At 39.4% G+C, this 19501-nt stretch overlaps 1 protein-coding gene across 1 annotated transcript in view; it reads right to left on the reverse strand.

Annotated features, from left to right (window-relative positions):
- Positions 1 to 19501, reverse strand: part of LOC118007360 (disintegrin and metalloproteinase domain-containing protein 17) — a 51253-nt gene that overhangs the window by 15007 nt on the left and 16745 nt on the right. The window contains exons 3-11 of the mRNA XM_035000422.1: positions 19174 to 19304; positions 18046 to 18134; positions 11478 to 11646; positions 10079 to 10212; positions 8214 to 8303; positions 6178 to 6291; positions 4495 to 4639; positions 4298 to 4386; positions 2510 to 2662 (exon numbers count right to left, since the gene is read on the reverse strand). Coding sequence (XP_034856313.1) covers positions 2510 to 2662; positions 4298 to 4386; positions 4495 to 4639; positions 6178 to 6291; positions 8214 to 8303; positions 10079 to 10212; positions 11478 to 11646; positions 18046 to 18134; positions 19174 to 19304 — 1114 coding nt within the window. The remainder of the gene's footprint in view (positions 1 to 2509; positions 2663 to 4297; positions 4387 to 4494; positions 4640 to 6177; positions 6292 to 8213; positions 8304 to 10078; positions 10213 to 11477; positions 11647 to 18045; positions 18135 to 19173; positions 19305 to 19501) is intronic.

Here is a 19501-nt window from a genome sequence, read left to right on the forward strand (position 1 = left end):
GAATGAGCCACCCAGGTGCCCCAACCTCCTGAATTAAAAAAAAAAAAAAAAAAAAAGAGGCTCTGGCCAGGCACTATTCTCCTTAGAAGTCATTACAAGGCCATGGAAGAGCTCACAGGGAAATTTCACTACGGAGAACTTGTAGAGCAAGAGTCTGCAAAGTAAGATAATTTCCCCCAAAGTACTCACACCATCCTCCTAACAAAGAAGCAAATGACTATAGAATGCACTGTGTAAATACTACAGCCAGGAGCCAAATGTGGCTATTACAATTTCTTTTTCCTCACCACATACTTCATACTTTCTATTAGAGAAATGTTCACACAGCTGCAAAATGGACAGAATGGTATTGTGAACGCCCACATGCCCCTCACCAGCTTCAACAATGATCAACTCATGGCTTCCTAACTCCTCTGTACCCTCACCACTTCCCCTCTGCTCCCACACTGGGTGGTGGTTGTTTTTCAAGAGCTTTATTAAGGCATGGGGCGCCTGGGTGGCTCAGTCGTTAGGCGTCTGCCTTCGGCTCATGTCATGATCCCAGGGTCCTGGGATCGAGCTCCACATCAGGCTCCCTGCTCAGCGGGAAGCCTGCTTCTCCCTCTCCCACCCGCCCTGCTTGTGTTCCCTCTCTCGCTGTGTCTCTGTCAAATAAATAAATAAAATCTTAAAAAAAAATAGTTTTAAGGCATATTTTACATATCACAAAATTCACCCATTTCAAGTGTCCAAATCAGTGATTTCCAATAACTTTACCAAGTGGTGCAGCCATCACGATAAATCAACTTGTGGACATGTCCCAATAAGGTCCCTCATGTCCTTTTTCAGTTAATTCCCATTCCCAGCTCCAATCCCAGGCAATCACTACTGAATTTAAATAAAACATAATTTAAAAAGAATAATAAAATAAAATAAAACAGCATTTAAAATTGTTACTTGGTCTCTCCGGTCACATGTGGAGTGCTCAATGGCCACCTATGGCTAGGGGTTGCTGTTTAATACAGAATGTTTCTGTCATGCCAGAACCTTCTACTGAATAGCACTGAGCTAGAATGTACATGATTAGAAATGAAGAGACAGGGGCGCTTGGGTGGCTCAGTCGGCTAAGCATCTGACTCTTGGTTTTGGCTCAGGTCGTGATCTCAGGGTCATGAGATCAAGCCTCATGTTGGGCTCCTCAGGGAGTCTGCTTGAGATTCTCTCCCTCTGCCTCTGCCCCTCATCCCACTCGTGCACACATTCTCTCTCTAAAAATAAATAATTTAAAAAAAATGAAATACAGAGACAACTATGAAAAAGAGGAAAATTCAACAGGGTATGTGACAAGTCGGAAGAACAGGCAAACGAAGAGGGCAAAGCGCCTCAGGCGCAAGCTGTCAAGCAGAGGAAATACAAAACTTAAGGTGCAAAGCAAGAGAGGAAGAGACTGTTTATACTTAATAGCCAAGGAAAAAGATGACAAAAAGAACACGAGAAAGAAACTTCCAAAAGCAGGGTCAGGGCCAGGGAAACACAAAAGTAATCCCTTCCTCTAGCTCCCTGCCAGGCTTTAAAGTGCCACACCCTGGCTTGAAAAAGGAAACCAAGAGAAATACTTCACCGTCTTTCCCAGTTAGTCAGCCCTCTCTAACTTGGCAACAACACCAGTATGTTTTTCTCATGATGCTTTGTGCTGCTTAACTTCAAGTGAAATGCACAAACCAGATGTCTGTGAGCACTTTCAGGTCAGAGTCTAAGAGCCAGTCGTGGCCACTCTTAAAGTTTCTCCCACGGACTCGTGTACTCTCAGAAACCCCCGGCAGCAAACTGTTCATTTATTTACTCAAACTGCTACGTGCCAGGTACCCTGCTAGGCACTGGAGACAGAACTGTGAACAAGATAAGCAAGGGCCTTTCCCCCCGGAGGTTTACAGTCTGGCAAATTATGTATTTTGTTGCAAAAGTTTATGAAAACATGCAAATTAAGGAGAGTTAAAAGGAACAACAGCTTATATAAGAAATGACATGAAATTTTTGGGGTGCGTGGATGGCTCAGTTGGTTAAGCGTCTGCCTTTGGCTCAGGTCATGATCCTGGGGTCCTGAGATCGAGTTCCGCCTCAGGTGCTCCCTGCTGAGCGGGGAGCCTGCTTCTCCCTCTACCCCTGCTGCTCCCCCTGCCTGTGCTTTCTCACTCAGTCAAATAAATAAATAAAATCTTTAAAAAAAAAGAAATGACATGAAATTTTTAACTTGCACCAGACCTTGCCATCTAGAACTCCAGCACGAGCCATTACTATCACTAATTTTTCATATAGCCCCAATCAACACAATTAACTCTGATAACAGTCCAAATGATAGCTTCAACCAGATTCGATGGTCCTCATTTCACTCTAAAACACACAACCAAGTTTGAAGGTACTTCATAATTTGCAGTTCCATCCCCGGAATGGAAGGCTTTTCTGCGCTCTCATTATAATTAAACACAGCCTCTTTCCTTCCTAACCTAAAAATGCTCCAAGAGATACATACCTTATTGTTCTCATGATCTCCACTCACAGCGATGGGATACATAACGTATTTTCCTCCCTGGTCCTCATTTGGGGCACATTCCGCTAGGCCATCCGGATCGTGTTCTGCTCCAAAGTTGTGTCCCAATTCATGAGTTGTTACCAGGTCAGCTTCCTTAAAGGATCATGCAAAGTAAACATTATGACTTAATATCCAACCGTCAGCTGCTGTGGCCAACTAGGCCCTGCTTTTCTTAGATGAGGTCCTGATTAATGCGACCAACAACAGAATAGCAGTAGGACTGTGGGAGTTGGGAGTGTCACGATTGAAGGGCCCAACACAGTGGGATAAAAAACCAACACCAACTATAACGTCATAGCCAAACTACCAGTGTATCAGAAACTAGTATTTCCTATCAATATCCATTCTCCTCTTCTTCCTTAAAAAATCCTAATCCTGCTCAGGTTGCCAATATACTCTGTTAAAATAGCCACCTTCCCATATTTCTTTGAAGGTAGGTCAGTCACATGACTGATTCTGTCCAGTGAGATATAAACAGAAGCCAGTGGGTGGGACTCCAGAGGTTCTTTTTATAAGGGACAGATGAGGCTCTGTCCTCCTTCCTGCAGCACGAACAGAACCACCTTGTGAGCAGAGGATAAGCATGAGGACAAAGGCCTGTGCTCAAAGGGGCTGAGTAAAAACTGGGAGGATCCTCGCTCCCTGAGAGCATCACTAAGCTGCTGCAGCACCCACGGATGCTACCAAGACCCCGCTGTTGACTGAACCAAACACACCTCTTATTTAAGTCGCTGTGTTGGATTTTCAGTCGCATGGATTTGCTGGAATGTGCCTAACATATTCCTAATGGATATACCTGGGCAAAAACAAGATCCTAAAATCTTCTAGAGGAAAAAAACAGGTCACATACAAAGGATAAAAAATCAGAATGACTTGAGATTCTAACGGTAACACAAAATACTAGAAGACAATGGAGCGATGTCTGCAAATGCTGAGAAAATTTAATTATCAATCAAGTTTAAGAGAAGGTTAAACACAATTACAGATATGCAAAAATCTCAATTTGCCTCTCATGTACCCTTTTCTTAGGAAGCTCCTGGAAAATAGCTACACCAAAATGATGGTATAAATCAAGAAAAAGAACAGGGGCGTCTGGGTGGCTCAGTCAGTTAAGCATCTGCCTTCAGCTCAGGTCATGATCCAAGAGTCCCATTATCAAGCCCTGCATCGGGCTCCCTGCTTGGCGGGGAGTCTGCATCTCCCTCTGACCTTCCCCTCTCCCTCCCCTCTCAAGTGCTCTCTCCCTCTCACTTGCTCTCTCAAATAAATAAATGGAAGGAAGGAAGGAAGGAAGGAAGAAAGGAAGGGAGGGAGGGAAGGAAGGAAGGAAGCAAGCAAGCAAGCAAGCAAGCAAGCAAGGACTGACGGACGGACGGACATGAAGTCCAGGAAATGAGGGAGTTTGGGGAGGTCTTCAAATGACAGCTACATTGCAGGACTGGGAGCCAAGTAGTCTGCAGAGAAGCCACAGGATGAAGGGCTCCAGGAGGGGTGTCTTCAGGAAAAACAATGACCCTGATGGGTCTCAAAAGAAATCTCACAGGTAGCTTTTTATCTTTTTCTTTATATTTTTTATTTTCACATTTCCCACCAAAACACATGTTATTTTTTTAGGCAGAAACAAAAGTACGCATTACTTTTTTTAAAGATACCTACATAAATATATACAACTGAGGTTCTACTACAATAAACTCAAAATCTATCCTTTTAAAAAATAAGAGAACATACCTTTGTAAGGATGGTTTTACCATAATTTTTTGTGCTGGTCAATCCACTATTCAAATAGATATTTTTCTTTCCAATTGGACTATAATAAGCTAGAGGACAAAGAAAATAGAGACAAATTGCTTATTTAATACAGGATTACAATACAATCTAATCAGTCTGCCATTCTCACATATCCACACAACAAATGGAAGACTTACCCTTTGGGCAAATGCCTCCATGACTGTTTGCTCTGGGAGAACCAACATAAGCTAACCCAAGAGTTCCCATATCAAAATCTTGATAGGTGAAAAGATGTGCCAGGCAGACTTTAGATGCTTCTTCGGCTATATCAAAGCTAAATTGCTTTAAGAAAAAAAGTACTCTTAATTAGACTAACAATTGCATCAGACTAAAAGATGTTTCAGCAGACACTGGAAAATACCACATGACTGACTGCAGCTCTACATCAGCAACCACAAAACTGCAGCACTGTGCTCCTTACATACAATTTTCACCCACCTACATAGGTAAGAAGTGGAGTACCATCGAGTCGGGGAGGGGGATGGGATAGGGAAGAACTTGGGAGCTTCTTACAGCAATTCAAAACCAAGAGGGCTGGTTGAAGCCATGCAGCCTGGTCCTGGAGACATGCCAATTCTGGAAGTCTCAGGGCTTGACTACTCCTTCCAGGGGATGTCGGCACCTAATACCAAACAGATCCCTCTAAAGTATTTCAAGGACTCTATTTGGTTTTGTATGTATTTTTTTTTTTTTAAGTTTATTTTTAGTAACCTCTACACCCAACATGGGGCTCGGTATCACAACCCTAAGATCAAGAGTTGCATGCTCTTCCGACTGAGCCAACAAAAACACCTAGGGTTTTTGTTTTAACTTTGCGTTGGTTTTCCAGCCTCCAGAACCGTGAAAAATACATTTCTGCTGTTTAAGCCACCAGTCTGCAGTGCTTTGTTACTGGCACTCCTAATCCTTGCCGAGCCTCTTGAGAAGTGAACGGTGCTGCCTCAAGCTCTGGTGGGGAAGTGGGTCACCGCAGAGACGGCAAGTGGAGTACTGAACACATGCAGCACTCTATGCATCTCAACCTGGAAAAAGAGCTGGTAATATCCTTTAACTCCACTCAAGCTTTGAAAACTTAATTTTTGCCCCGTGAGACTGATGAGCCACACTGTACATGGACTAACCCATGGAAACCACTAGATAAATAAATGTTATAAGCTGTGAATTTTCGGGAACTTGTTAGAGCAGCCACAGGAAACCAATACACCTACTAACATATTAAAAGATCACTATCACTTCACAGAAGGTGATTTTACAACAAAGCGATCACATACACAAACTCAAGACACTAAAATATGTGGCAAAAAGGATCAATCATACCCAGTCGAGGCAAGAATCATATGGCATAGAATGTTTTAGGCTATCTTCAGATTACCAGAATACAGTCACAAAGATTTTTAAATCCTGTAGAAAACTTCCACATCTTCAAGTTCTATTTCTACTAATACATTTTCATACTGTTTGACAATTACTGACCTAACAGATCTACTGATAAGTTTCAAAGAAACCTGAACAAAATGGTGTGCAAAAAATGTTTATATTGAGTATACATTTTCTGAAGTCCCAATACTTCAACTAGATTCTCAAAGATATTAAGATCAAGAAGTACCACTTTCTAGCATTTTTCATTTTCACAACTTTTTGGCCCGTCTTGCTGTCTGCCCTGCTCCAGGGATGAGGTCACTGCTGCATTAGCTGGGGTGGGCTGTTCCTGGTTTTCAATGACCTTTCTCAGTGCGCCCCTTCATTGATGCAGACACGCCCCATGTACTAGAAACCACAAAGGGCACTAACAGCATCATGTCTGGGACTCCACCACCTACCTCTAGCAACATCTTCACATCCCAAGCATCCTTTTCTTCATTCGGGTAACTTTTTGCCATGTTATAGTGCCTTTCACCAGGTTTCACCTCTTGTGGAGACTTGAGAATGCGGATCTATACTTAAAGAGACAATATACTTAGAACACTTCAGAAAAAAGTCACAAGACTAAAATAATACTGCACTGTTTTAGCTATTCAAAATAAGATCATCTACCATTCTAGAAAAAATGTTTTAAAACCAAAATTCCGTAAAATTCTTCAGCTCTAATATTCATTTAAAAACAAACTGAGGAGCATATGCTATGGAAAACATGTATGTCAATGACTTATCAATTTATAAATGTACTCCTAAACTCTTATTTCCTCTACATTTAGTTTGACAAAATGAGAACCTGGGTTCCCTGAGCCTAAAATATTCACTCCAACTATAGTCAATGATTCAGAGACACAGAACAATTAGATGTCTGTCACTGCACCCCGTAGAAATAAAAGATTATAAAGAACAGGGGCTTTTCCTTGTACATACAGTAAAAATTCATGTTAATCCTGCTTTAATAAAAAGGGAACAAAGGCTTTCCTCCGAAGGAGATGAAACGTTATCGACCGGTGAGGGTGTTTAGGGCAAAGAACAAAGCCAGGCTCAGCTCAGCCCTTTCTAGCCTCTCCGCTGGCTAGACCTGCCTGGAGGAGTGTAATCTGGGCTGCTCTGCCACCACGTGGCAGGCTCACAGGGGAGGGCTCTGTGGCTTTGGTGGCGGGTGGTCAAGATCAATTCTGGGATGAAACAAAAGCCCACTGTGATTGTACATCTAAATCACACCATCTAATCCATTATCATTATTATAAAGCTGGTATTTCAATCTCCTACACTGCACCTATTTTTCCAAGTGGTTCCAACTTTTTAAGGCAAAACGGAGTTTTATTTATTGGGCCCCTAAAATCTGAACATGATGCAGCTATTTTAGACAAGTGAGGCAGCTTTCTATGTACCACAATGGAACAATCACCAACATATTCGCAAAATGAAAAAGCAAGGTGCAAAAGAGTAGAGCATACCACCATGTGTCAAATACACACATATACATACACATGCTATGCATGCACAAAATCTCTGGGACAATACTTATGAAACTTGTGACATGGATGTCTCTGGGGAAAGGGACTGGTTTGACAGAGGTTGAAGAGACTTACTTTTCACTGGCTTTTGTACCATGTGTATATATTACCTATTCAAATAATAACTTAAAAGAAAATGCAAAACAGTAAAAGAGAATGGAAAAGGGAAAAATAATTCTCTTAGTTTCATACAAGTACTATAAAAGTTTAACATTTATATAGTATGATGCATGATTTCAGAAGTTTTGTTTCTTAATCTCTAAATTCTATACTACAGAACCTATAAGAATATGGTTAATTTAGTACAAAAAGCCTGGAAGAAACAAGAGATAATAATTCACATATTAAGTATCTGTCCAAAGCAATACCCAACTTCAGACGTCTTTTTAATTAGTCTTATCAATTTCAAACAATGTTTACTATGAGATATAACTAAGATGACATCAATACACCATTACTGGATGTGCTCTATCCACAGATTAGAAGAAACCAGAAAATTCTGGGGAAAAGAGATCTACTGGTTCTATATGCATAAATGCCTTACAAATGTACACAGTATTTCTGAGTAAATTTTCTAAGGTTTCAACAATATGTGCCAACATTCTAACTAAAGACATAAAGCATAATCAAAAAAAGTGAAACAATGAAGGGGATAAAAACAACATAAATTCAGAGAAAGATGAGATCACAGTAGCCTAAAAAGGCTTTCTGCCTATAATAAGCCTAAGAACAAAAGACTTCACAATCTGTAAATAATTCAAAAACACTATACAATTTATCAGATAAAAATCACTGGCATCTGAAAATTTTAAGATTAGAGTCGCAGATCAGTTTTTGGGTTCTGAATACAAGTGACAAATATCTGCATCACATCACTCAGCAGAGTAATAAAAGCCACATCCACATCCATTGGTAAATACCTGCTCTATCTGTATTCCATAACCTTTAAAACCCGCATTGTCCCATGAAGTGTTCCGATAGATGTCATCCACTCGGTCAATAAGCTCTATCTGTGTTTATAAAAGAGTGAGAGAAAGACATGTATTACCACTCTGCAACATAATATAAATTTTGCAGGGATTAAAATGGTCAGTTTAGAGAAAATACCACTGTACAAGTTTCCACCAATCACAAAACTAGCATTAAGATGTTATTCTTTGTCATTGATCACACTAACAAAACAATTATTCCTAGTCTCAAACTTAAGAGTATTATTATTAGAATCAAGAAGTGGTACAGTTCATCTCAAATTTTAGGTGATCAATTGCATATGAACCAAAATATCAAGTAACAGGCTTCTAAAAAACTGCCATTTCAATCAACTATAAAAATGAAAGTTAAAAGTCAACCAGTGTACCTAAAATTTGCCCTTCTAAGAAGCAGTCCATCTCCACTCCATCTCTCAGCAAGAACCTCAGAACCCTTCCTCAGAAAAAGGTGAGGGGCAGTGACAGATGCTGCTCAACCTACCCCCGGCCCTCACTGGACAAAGTCCAGCACCAAGGACTGGGCAGAGAGAAAGAGGAGTGAGCTTCCACCGGACGGTCCCCCTTTCTTCTGTCCTCTGCTTTCGGATGGCAGGTGAGGTAGACAGAGAATACTGGGTTGGGGGGAGGAGGAACAAGGGTGACTCCAACTACGTAAGAACATAAGACTCATTACCCATCTCTTCCTCAGACTATTCTATTGTTCATAAAATGCTAGATGAGGCTTGTTGTAGCAACCGTGAAGCACATTAGAAATCTAAAAACTGTTCTTTGCTTACAGTAAGTGTAAAACTAAGAAATGCAACTGTTAAGACTGGACCTCTCATTATATTCATATTTGTGGTGTAATGAACAAAAAAGTAAATTAAGACCCCTTAATACAAACCCATATTAAGAAACTTTTTCAAGAAAGAATCTCTCTTACTTAGGAACAAGAACTGCAGTGACTTCACACACTACTCCTACTACCCTCATAATAAATTCTTTCACTTGACACTGGAAGGGTAGGGAAAGAAGGGTGAGGGAGGGTATGAATAAAACAGAGAGAACGGAAAAAGCAAGGCAATGAGAAAGGCGTCTTTTGGGGCCTACACTCTTGATTCATGAATAGCTGCATTCTCTTTTATTCCCTCAACAACATTTTGTCAGTGCCAAGTTATCATGACGAATGAGATCATACTAACAAAAAATGTCCATGAAATGGGATTCCCTTGGCTTTTCAAATTATAATATAAAGGCTCAAAATACCCAGTGTCAATACTTCTGTAATCTTTCCTTTGAATCTTTGCCCTATAGTTAGTTATGACCATGAAAGTCCCATCTACTCCACGAAGTTATATTCCAACAATTAGCTATTTTAAACAAAAACCAAACTGACCATCTTCTCTGAAATATACATATAAACAGAGAATAGACAAAGGTTCAGACAAATACTTTTTTTCCCCACTCTGGAGCACCCATCCATCCATATGTCATTGCTATTTTCAAAGAGATCACTTGAATAAAGAAGGGAGGCCTATGTTACGAACTCTCCCTAAACATTAATATGTATAAGAATTCTAATGTGCAGAAAATATTAGTTCAAGGGCATAACGGCTTTTCAAAAATTTGACACTAGAATCTCTACAGAGTAATTTAAGAACCTCAGAGAGCTCCCCATTATTTTAGGAAATAAGAGAGCAACTGGAACAGATCTCATTTCATTACATTTCACACCATAGCAGTCTTCTCTTAAATGGAATTTGCCTACCTACCTTGATTTTTGTGTCCAGTGACCTGATCCAGTATCAGATACTTACTAAGTAATTTGTAGTTGTACTCTCTTCCCCTCTGCCCATGTATCTGTAAAAGCGATGATCTGCCACCACCAACAATTTACACGTGTTCTTCATGGGATTAGGGTCAGCTCTTCTCTTCACTCGATGAACAAGCTCTAATATGAATTTGTATGCACTATTAAATCAAAATTCATCAAAACAAGGAGTTTTTTTATAGTAACACTTTAAATCTAGCATATTTTTGAAACAAACATTATTTGAGCTTAGTATCCTTAAAGATATCTTCAACCAAAAAACAATTTGGAGGAAGACAGAAAAGTAAAAAGTAGTATGAGGTTTTAAAATCTTAGAATTCAAAACCAAGGAAAAGGGCCTCCTTAATTTTTAAAATAAGGAAACTCTAAAAAAGTACTTTGTAAAACAATCATCTAATCTATTGTTGGGCTATGAAACTGTCATTTTCTTCTAGAAGTTTACAAATTAAGCAAAGTAGTGGTAAAACTATGAAGATAATCAGACATTAAAAATGAGTTTATGGTAATAGGTCATTTTTCTTATCAAACACCCAATTGAGAATTTATTTATACACTAAAATGTTAGTCATATTTTCTAAGTTTTCAAAAATGAGGATAGTAGAGTATTTCTCCAAGATGGTTAGGTTTTTAAATGACCCTAGAGTGATCTGTCCTGGGGCGCCAGACTGGCAGAGTCAGTAGAGCAGGCGACTCTTGCTCTCAGGGCTGTGAGTTCAAGCCCGACATTGGGTGTGGAGATTACTTTAAAAATAAAATCTTTGGAGTGTCTGGACGGCTCAGTCAGTTAAGCGTCTGACTTTGGCTCAGGTCATGATCTGAGTCCTGCGATGGGAGTCCTGCGTTGCGGAAAGTCTGCTTGTCCCTCTCTCTCCCTCTCCCCCTCCCAACTCGTGCTTTCTCTCTCTCTCTCAAATAAACACATAAAATCTTAAAAATTTAGAAATCTTAAATAAATATTATTTGTGTAAATATATATAAAGTGATCTTTCCCAAGACTTTTCCAAAGATTATAAACTTTTCCAAAGATTGTTTTCAACAGTACTTATTATTTTGTCATTTCTAAATATCCCAAACAAAAAATTTTTCCCACCTCTCCACATCCACTTAAACACTATATATTATCAATCCTTCTTTGATATTTACAAAAAAAATTTCTCTCAGATTACACAATTTCCCTTTTCTGTAGACTTTTTCCAATCTTTATTGTCACCATTATTTTCTAGTGTTTTCAGTTCTTACATTATAGGCAAAAGAATTAAAGAAATTTCTGAATAAAACTCTATTTTCAAGCCAAATTCTATAATTACTAATCAAATTAACAACCACCCCTACTGAAGACAGCCATAACGCTTGTTTCTTATTTGAAATATATTTTTAAGTCTTACCATCAGGTGGCTCTCTGTCTACCAGCCCTTTTGGAAGCAACTCTTTATTATCCGCCTTTATATAACCACACACTTTTGGAGACTGTAGACGTGAAACATTCTTGATATCTTCAGATTTATAAACTAACATTCTTTTGTCTTTAGTATCATTAATTAGTCTCCAAAGTGGCTAAAACAGAAAACATACATAATTGAGATGCAAAATATAAGAATTCCTAAATACTCGATTCTTACAACATCCTTTGCTTTTTTTTTTTTAGATTTTATTTATTTATTTGACAGAGAGAGACAGTGAGAGAGGGAACACAAGCAGGGGGAGTGGGAGATGGAGAAGCAGGCTTCCTGCAGAGCAGGGAGCCTGATGCGGGGCTCGATCCCAGGACCCTGGGATCATGACCTGAGCCGAAGGCAGATGCTTAACGACTGAGCCACCCAGGCGCCCCATCATCCTTTGCTTTTAGATAACATTCATTTAAGTAAATGGACTAGTCATTTTATCAAAAAAAAAATCATTTCAGGGGCACCTGGGTAACTCAGCCGGTTAAGCATCTGCTTCGGCACAGGTCATGATCCCAGGGTCCTGGGATTGAGCCCCGCATTGGGCTCCCTGCTCAGCGGGGAGCCTGCTTCTCCCTCTCCCTCTGCTCCTCCCCGCCCACCCCACTAGCGCTCTCAGGCTGTCTCAAATAAATAAAATCTTATAAATAAATCATTTCAATTTTTCTCAGTTTCTATGCTGGTAAATAAACACATGGGTTATTCATATTCACCCTTTGGTTTTATATGTATATGAAAAAAGTGTTATTTTGTACAAATTATGATACATTTTAAAAGATCCAGAAAAGGAAATGCATAACCTTTTCCATCATGTTCCACAACCTTTCCAAATGTTCCACAAAAACATTTATGTAACGCCTGCTGCACACCAACCCCACTCCAGGTGACGACCTACAGCAACATATGGGAGATGAGCCTTCTGGCCCTGTATGCTTCTCATTCCTGTTTCCTTAGTATCTTCTTGCCGTGAATATCTTATACACAGGAGAAAAGACTGAAAACTTGCAGCAATGTGCCTAAAACTCATTCTCTCTTTCAGGGAAAGCACTTTAAAAAAAAAATCTTCACTTCCCCTATTGCAAGGTCACAGTAAATCAGAACTAACATATTTGAAAGGTTACCCAATTCAAGAACCAAGTTCCTAAAAGGATGGTGATCTTATCCAAACTAGGCAGCTTGTGAGGAAAGTACAAAAAAAACATTGTATATACACACACACACTTATATTTTATATATATATGGATATATGAAATCATCCCTCCATATCCATCATGGAAATGAAAATCTAAACCACAAGGACACAATTTCACATCCACCAGGATGGCTGGAATCAAAGATAGGTAATGGCAGGTACTGGTGAGGATGTGGAGAAGTCAGAAGCCTCATATACTATGGAATGTAAAATGGTGAGAATGTGGAGTACAGCCACCACAGAAAACAGTCTGGCAGTTCCTCAAAAGGTTAAAAATAGAGTTACCATATGACCCAGAAATTCCACTCCTGGTATAAACCCAAGAGAATTGAAAATACACGCTCACACAGAAACTTGTTCACCAATGTTGACAGCAGCATTATCCGTAATAGGAAAAAAAGTGAAAACCACCCAAATGTCCAACTGATGAATAAGCACAATGTGGCATATGCATAAAACAGAATATTATTTGGCAATAAAAAGAAATGAAGTGCTGACATAGGTTACAACGTGGATGAACCTTAAAAGCATTTTTTTTTTTTTTAAAGATTTTGTTTATTTATGTGACACAGAGAGACACAGCGAGAGAGGGAACACAAGCGGGGGAGTGGGAGAGGGAGAAGCAGGCCTCCCGCGGAGCAGGGAGCCCGATGTGGGGCTCGATCCCGGGACCTTGGGATCATGACCTGAGCCGAAGGCAGGCGCTTAACCGACTGAGCCACCCAGGCGCCCCAACCTTAAAAGCATTCTAAGAGAAAGAAGCCAGTCATAAAAGACTACATCTTATGATTCCATTTATATGATGATCAAGCAAATCTACAGAGACCGTGGATCAGTGGTTTCCTAGGGCTAGGGGATTTGGGAGCAAAGGGTGGTGGGCTGCTAAAGGGTATGGTATTTCTTTTGGGGGTGATGAAAATGTTCTAAAATTGATGGTGGTGATGACTTCCATAACTCTAGGATACACTAAAACTCAATGAATTACATACTTCAACAAGTGAACTGTAGAGTATGTGAATTTTATCTCAATAAAGCTGTTAAATATAGTTGACTCTCCCACAATGCTGGGGTTAGAGGAACTGACCCCCCCATGCAGTTGAAAACCCATCACATGTAACTTTGGTGCCCCCCAAACAAATACTAATAGCCTACTGTTAACCAGAAGTCTTACCAACAACATTCACAGTCAATTCACATATTTTGTACATTAGATGTATTATATACTATTTTCTTACAATACCTAACTTCTTTATTTTTTCAGTATTTCTAGGCTACGTGGTTCATCTGCGAGTTTTTTCAAATTGTTGCAAATCTCCAAAAATCTTTCAATACATCTACTGAAAAAGATCTGCATATAAGTGGACCCATGTAGTTCAAAATCCAGGTTGTTCAAAGGTCAAATGTATGTGTGTGGATCTTCTTTCATAATCCACGTATGAGGTAGATTTAAGAAACAATGAGCTGCAGAGCTAGCAGAAACCTCAGAAAGTTACCTAACCAACCCCATTTGGCCTACGAATAGGAAAAGAGAAAAATGTTTTCTTTTGGATCAAACATTTCTAAATTCAGATTAAGAGTTTCCTGATGTAGTCAGTCAGACACAGAAAAAGAGAGCAGGATTTGGGATCAGAAATACCCAGGTTCAAACCTCAACTGTACCTGCATTGTGTGCCTTCAACAAGTAACTTATCTGAAGATAACTTTTTTCATTGGGTAAAGTACTGATACACCTATCTTGAAGATAATGTAAAATAATGAATCCAGTTATATATTAAGATTTCAAGATAAAAGTAGTTACTATTACTCCTAGTAAAAGCAAATCCTATTTTCACCATTATTAACAAGTTGCCAGAAAAAAGTCATCTGATGAATAACTAAATAAGAGGCAAGAACCTCTTGGACCCTAAATTGGGGGTGGGGGTGGAGGGGAATCTATGAAGGAGATTTTGAGGATGACTGGAGATTTTGACTATGCGTTTTTAAATAATATTACAGAATTATTTTTGTTTACTCAGGTGTGTTACTGTTATTGTGGCTATGTAGAAGAATACCTTTACTGTTAGGAGATGCACACTAAAGCATTCAGGGGTGGAGTCATGATGTCTGAAACTTATTTTCGAAGGATTCAGGGGGGGGAAAAGAAACAATAAAGCAAACATGGTATTATGCTACCAGTTAATGAAGGGTTACAGGGTATTCTATAATCCTTCTGTAAATGTGAACATTTTCAAAGCAAAAAGGTGGGGAGAAAAAAATCATAATTAAAGCTTAACCTAGGCTTATTTATATAAATAGCAAGCTTTGGTAATAAAATCAGTAATGGCTTATAGTGAGGGGCGCCCGGGTGGCTCAGTTGTTAAGCGTCTGCCTTCGGCTCAGGTCATGGTCCCAGGGTCCTGGGATCAAGCCCCGCATCGGGCTGCCCGCTCAGCGGGAGCCTGCTTCTCCCTCTCCCACTCCCCCTGCTTGTGTTCCCTCTCTCGCTTTGTCTCTGTCAAATAAATAAATAAAATCTTAAAAAAAAAAAAAAAAGGTTTAATAGTGAAGTGTTAAAAATAAGATATATACATTTTCCTGTTGACTCTTAGACATAAGGTCTAAGATTTTAAAATTTTTATACCTAAGTGCAGATAAGAATTATGCAATAAATTAAAAAATTACCATTGTATAAACCACTTTTTCTATTAAAAGATTACTAATCTCATGCAGAAGTCCTTCAATAAACCTGCTGAGTTTACTTTTAAGTGAACATCTCACAATAAAATATTAATTATATCCATTTTTGTACTTAGTGAGATAGGGAGATATGGTTGGAAACAGAATTGCTAATTCTCCCCAAGGAATTATTTAGAAAAGTGAGGAATCTGAGGAAATTTAACTTGGATCCTACATGTACACATTTTGAATTAAAAAACAGATTCTTCTAAGGAAATAAGCAGAAACAACACTGAGCATTCCCTACACTGTTTTATCTTTCTGAGCACAAGACAAGAGGATCTTTCCCAGCCTCCTTTGCAGGCAGGTCAGAAACAAGAGTTCCAGTCCCACCTGGGTGGAAGTGCTGTAGCCACTTCCAAGTCCGGCCCTTAGAAACCGCTGTGGGCTTCTCTGGCTCCGTTTCCCATCCGTGGCAACCTCAAACGATATGTGTCCAGACATCAAAGCTACAAGCTACAAGGTGGAGAAGGACCACCCGACCCACGTCCACCTCAGTGAGAGAAAGGAATGAACATGTGCAGCTGCTCAGTTGCAGGAGCAGCTAATGTGAAACCCTGGTACAGCCTACAGAGTTTCCTACCCTGAGACTATATGCACGCACCAAAGGTGTGCCCAGGCTGTTCACCATAGCACTTTTTTTAAAGATTTTAATTTGACAGAGAGAATGCGCGTGCATGCATGCACACAAGCAGGGGGAACGGCAGAGGAAGAGGGAGAAGCAGGCTTGGGAGCCTGACCCTGGGCCCAATCCCAGGACTCCGGGATCATGACCTGAGCTGAAGGCAGGCACTTAACTGACTGAGCCACCCAGGTGCCCCTGTAGCATTTTTTATTTCAAAAATTGGAAACAAAAAAAATGAACATCAATGGGAGATTGGTTTAATAAATGGTACCATGTTTCAAGGAACCAACAGGCAAGCATTTATTAAAAACCCTAATTTAGGGGCACCTGGATGGCTCAGGTCATGATCTCAAGGTCCTGGGATCGAGCCCCGTGTCCGGCTCCCTGCTCAGCAGAAAACCTGCTTCTCCCTCTCCCTCTGCCTGCCGCTCCCCCTGCCTGTGTGCTGTCAAACAAAATATTTTTTAAAAACCCAATTTAGATCTTCATTTATTAATATGGAAAAATGTTCATAATTATAGTTAAATTTTTAAAAATGCATTACAGTATATGCTAACTAAACTGAATTCAAATAAAAAATTAAACAAAAAATACAAGGGTGCCTGGGTGGCTCAATTGGTTAAATGGCTGCCTTCGGCTCAGGTCATGATCCCGGGGTCTGGAATCCAGTCCCGTGTCCAGCTCCCCGCTCAGCGGGGAGTCTGTTTCTCCCTCTCCCCTGGCCCCTCCCCGTCGCTTGTGCTCTCTCTCTCTCGCTCTCACTCTCGCCCCCTCAGATAAATAATCTTTTTAAAAAAATGCATGATAACAAACTGTACATACTGTATGGTCCTAATGTTAGAGGAAAAAGTCCGTACAACCACTTATTTGTGTATACATGTACAGAAAAAAATTTGGAAGGATACTCATCAAAATGTTAACAGTAGTTCTATCTCCCAGTAGTTAGATTTTAGATATTCTATTTTCTGAAAATTTCAGGGAGTATTTTTAAAATAACGGTACTTTTAAAAAACGAACTAGCTAAAAGATTAAGCAAATTTAAGACTTAATTGATTTGCCTATTTTGGAGTACATGCTCATTTAATTTGTGCTAATTTTCTGACTCTGGTAAGCTAGACTCCCCACAACATTGACATTAGATAGACTACATACTAGCCAGACCAAAATAGATCGCAAGGCCAGAGACAGACATTTCTCTTTCACAATGATGGACAAATGACTAGTGGCCATACAGTCTGGATGTTATTAAAAGTTATAGTATTTATAGCACCAGCATGCGGTCTTAACCCAATCAGCACTCAGATACACATGAAACTTTCATTTTGACCAACCTTAATTGCTGTTTTCCCACAGGTGCTCTGTTTTGGTGATGTCACTACTACCCAGAGTAGTCTCATCTTCCTAGAAACAGAAGCACTTCAATCCACAAATCTGTGGCAAACATTTTGTTTTCTGGACTAGTATCAGACACATGGTTATATATCGTTCTTGGTTTCTACTGCTAGTACTTCAGTGGAAGAGTGGCCAGAGCCTGAGTTTCCTAGTTTCCTCTTTTAACTTCTCAGACTACAAACTCTCACCTTTTATTGCTCTTGTATTTCCTGAGCGTCTAGGAGGGAACGGGAGAAAGAAGACCTGACTTTTGTCTATGAGAACATTTACACTTATAGGAGGATTATCAGAGAAAGAATTAAAAAATGAATCAGGAAAGAAAGTTTTCTCTTCCCATTATCCACTCCACACATGCAACTTTCTCTCAATCATGGCACTTAGAAATACAGGGTGTATCTTATGACAGCCTCTCAGACATGTAAAAAATATTACCTTTTTTTTTTTTTTATAAAAAAATCATCTACTTCACTGGTAAAAACTTTAGACACAAGGAAAAAAAGAAGTATAGTTAAAGACCTTTGTCTTCTTAAAACTGGTAAACGGTTTTAACAGCTCCCCCCCTAAAAAAAAAGTACATATAGATTTACCTCTATATTATATTCTGCCCCATCTGTGTTGATTCTTATTGTAATATCATCATCTCCTATGTGGGCTAGAACTCTAGAGTCAGGCTCACCTTAAGAGAAAAAAAAAAATTCCATCATTAAGAAATACTTATATCAAAAAATAAACTATGCACTACTGTCAGTAAAAATCAATCAGGTCCTTCATCAGAGTGGAATTTGCCTAGGTACTATAGAAATCTACCACAAAGAAACACAGGCCCCAGCAAAAAGCAAGATATTCACACTCCTAAAGAGTAGCCTCAACTCATTTGAAACCTTTCTCTTTCCCTCAATCCTCTTGTAAGAATTACCTAGAGTGTGTTATAGAGCAAAACCAAAAACAAACGTGTACATGTCCTTCCGAAATAACTTCACCTATTATAAGTTAAGAAAGAACTAAGAGGAGGGCGCCTGGGTGGCTCAGCTGGTTAAGCATCCGACTCTTAATTTCAGCCCAGGTCATGATCTCAGTTGTGAGATCAAGCCCCCCATAGGCTCTGTGCTAGGTGTGCAGCCTGCTTAGGATTCTCTCTCTCCCTCTGCACCCCCACTCCCCCCCAAAAAAGAGAAAGAGAGAAAGAGAGAGAAAGAAAGAAAGAGAAAGAAAAAACAAACAAAAGAACAAAGAGGAGGCAGAAAGCATGATCTGGAATACACAGGGCTTGAATTGCACTATTTGCAGATTTTAATGCCATTTCTTTTTTCTGCAGAGGAAGTTCCAGAAGTAAGCCTCAATTGTTCATTTGATATACTGTCTTAAATAAATAACGGAATCCTAAAGTCAATTATTTTATCTCCTAGCTTCCCTGTTTAAAATCTCATAAGGGAAGCCTACAATCCTTCCCTGGAGACAAGAGGAAGTTAAATTCTTATCAACTGGGAGAAAATTCATTTTAATCATTAAAATAGACAATTAGTATACATGCTAAGATAATCCCCATCTCCTCCTGTCTGAATGTTCCTCTTTCCAAATTTATATAACTCAGATAAAACAAAGAATAGCACTTCTTTGACATCCCTTTTTCCTCCCACCAAGAAATATGCAATCAAACTAGATCTGGATACCTAACACCCGAAGACACAAAGGCAAACAAACAAGTCCATACTAACCAACCACATGTCCGCTGAAGAAATCCTGCCATTTGACGGTGTATTCACTTTCATCTTTACCATCTACCACCACGACTTTGAAATTTTGGGAAAAGCGCTCAGTACTTGATGTCAGGTATAATTTAAAATGCCTAAAGAAAGAATGCATCCATATTTTACTCTAAGCACATAAAATTTTCACATAAAATTTTACTCTAAGCACATAAAATTAAACTTACTTAAAAAATAAGTTGACAGAGAGCTGACATTAATAAAACACTATGCAAGTTATAACTACTGTTTTACTAGGTACTCAGCATTATATCACCTATAAAGACAAATAGACAAA

Source organism: Mirounga leonina, unplaced genomic scaffold (assembly GCF_011800145.1).
Source record: "Mirounga leonina isolate KUSES-001 unplaced genomic scaffold, KU_Mleo_1.0 Mir_118, whole genome shotgun sequence".
In the NCBI taxonomy this organism is placed as follows: domain Eukaryota; kingdom Metazoa; phylum Chordata; class Mammalia; order Carnivora; family Phocidae; genus Mirounga; species Mirounga leonina.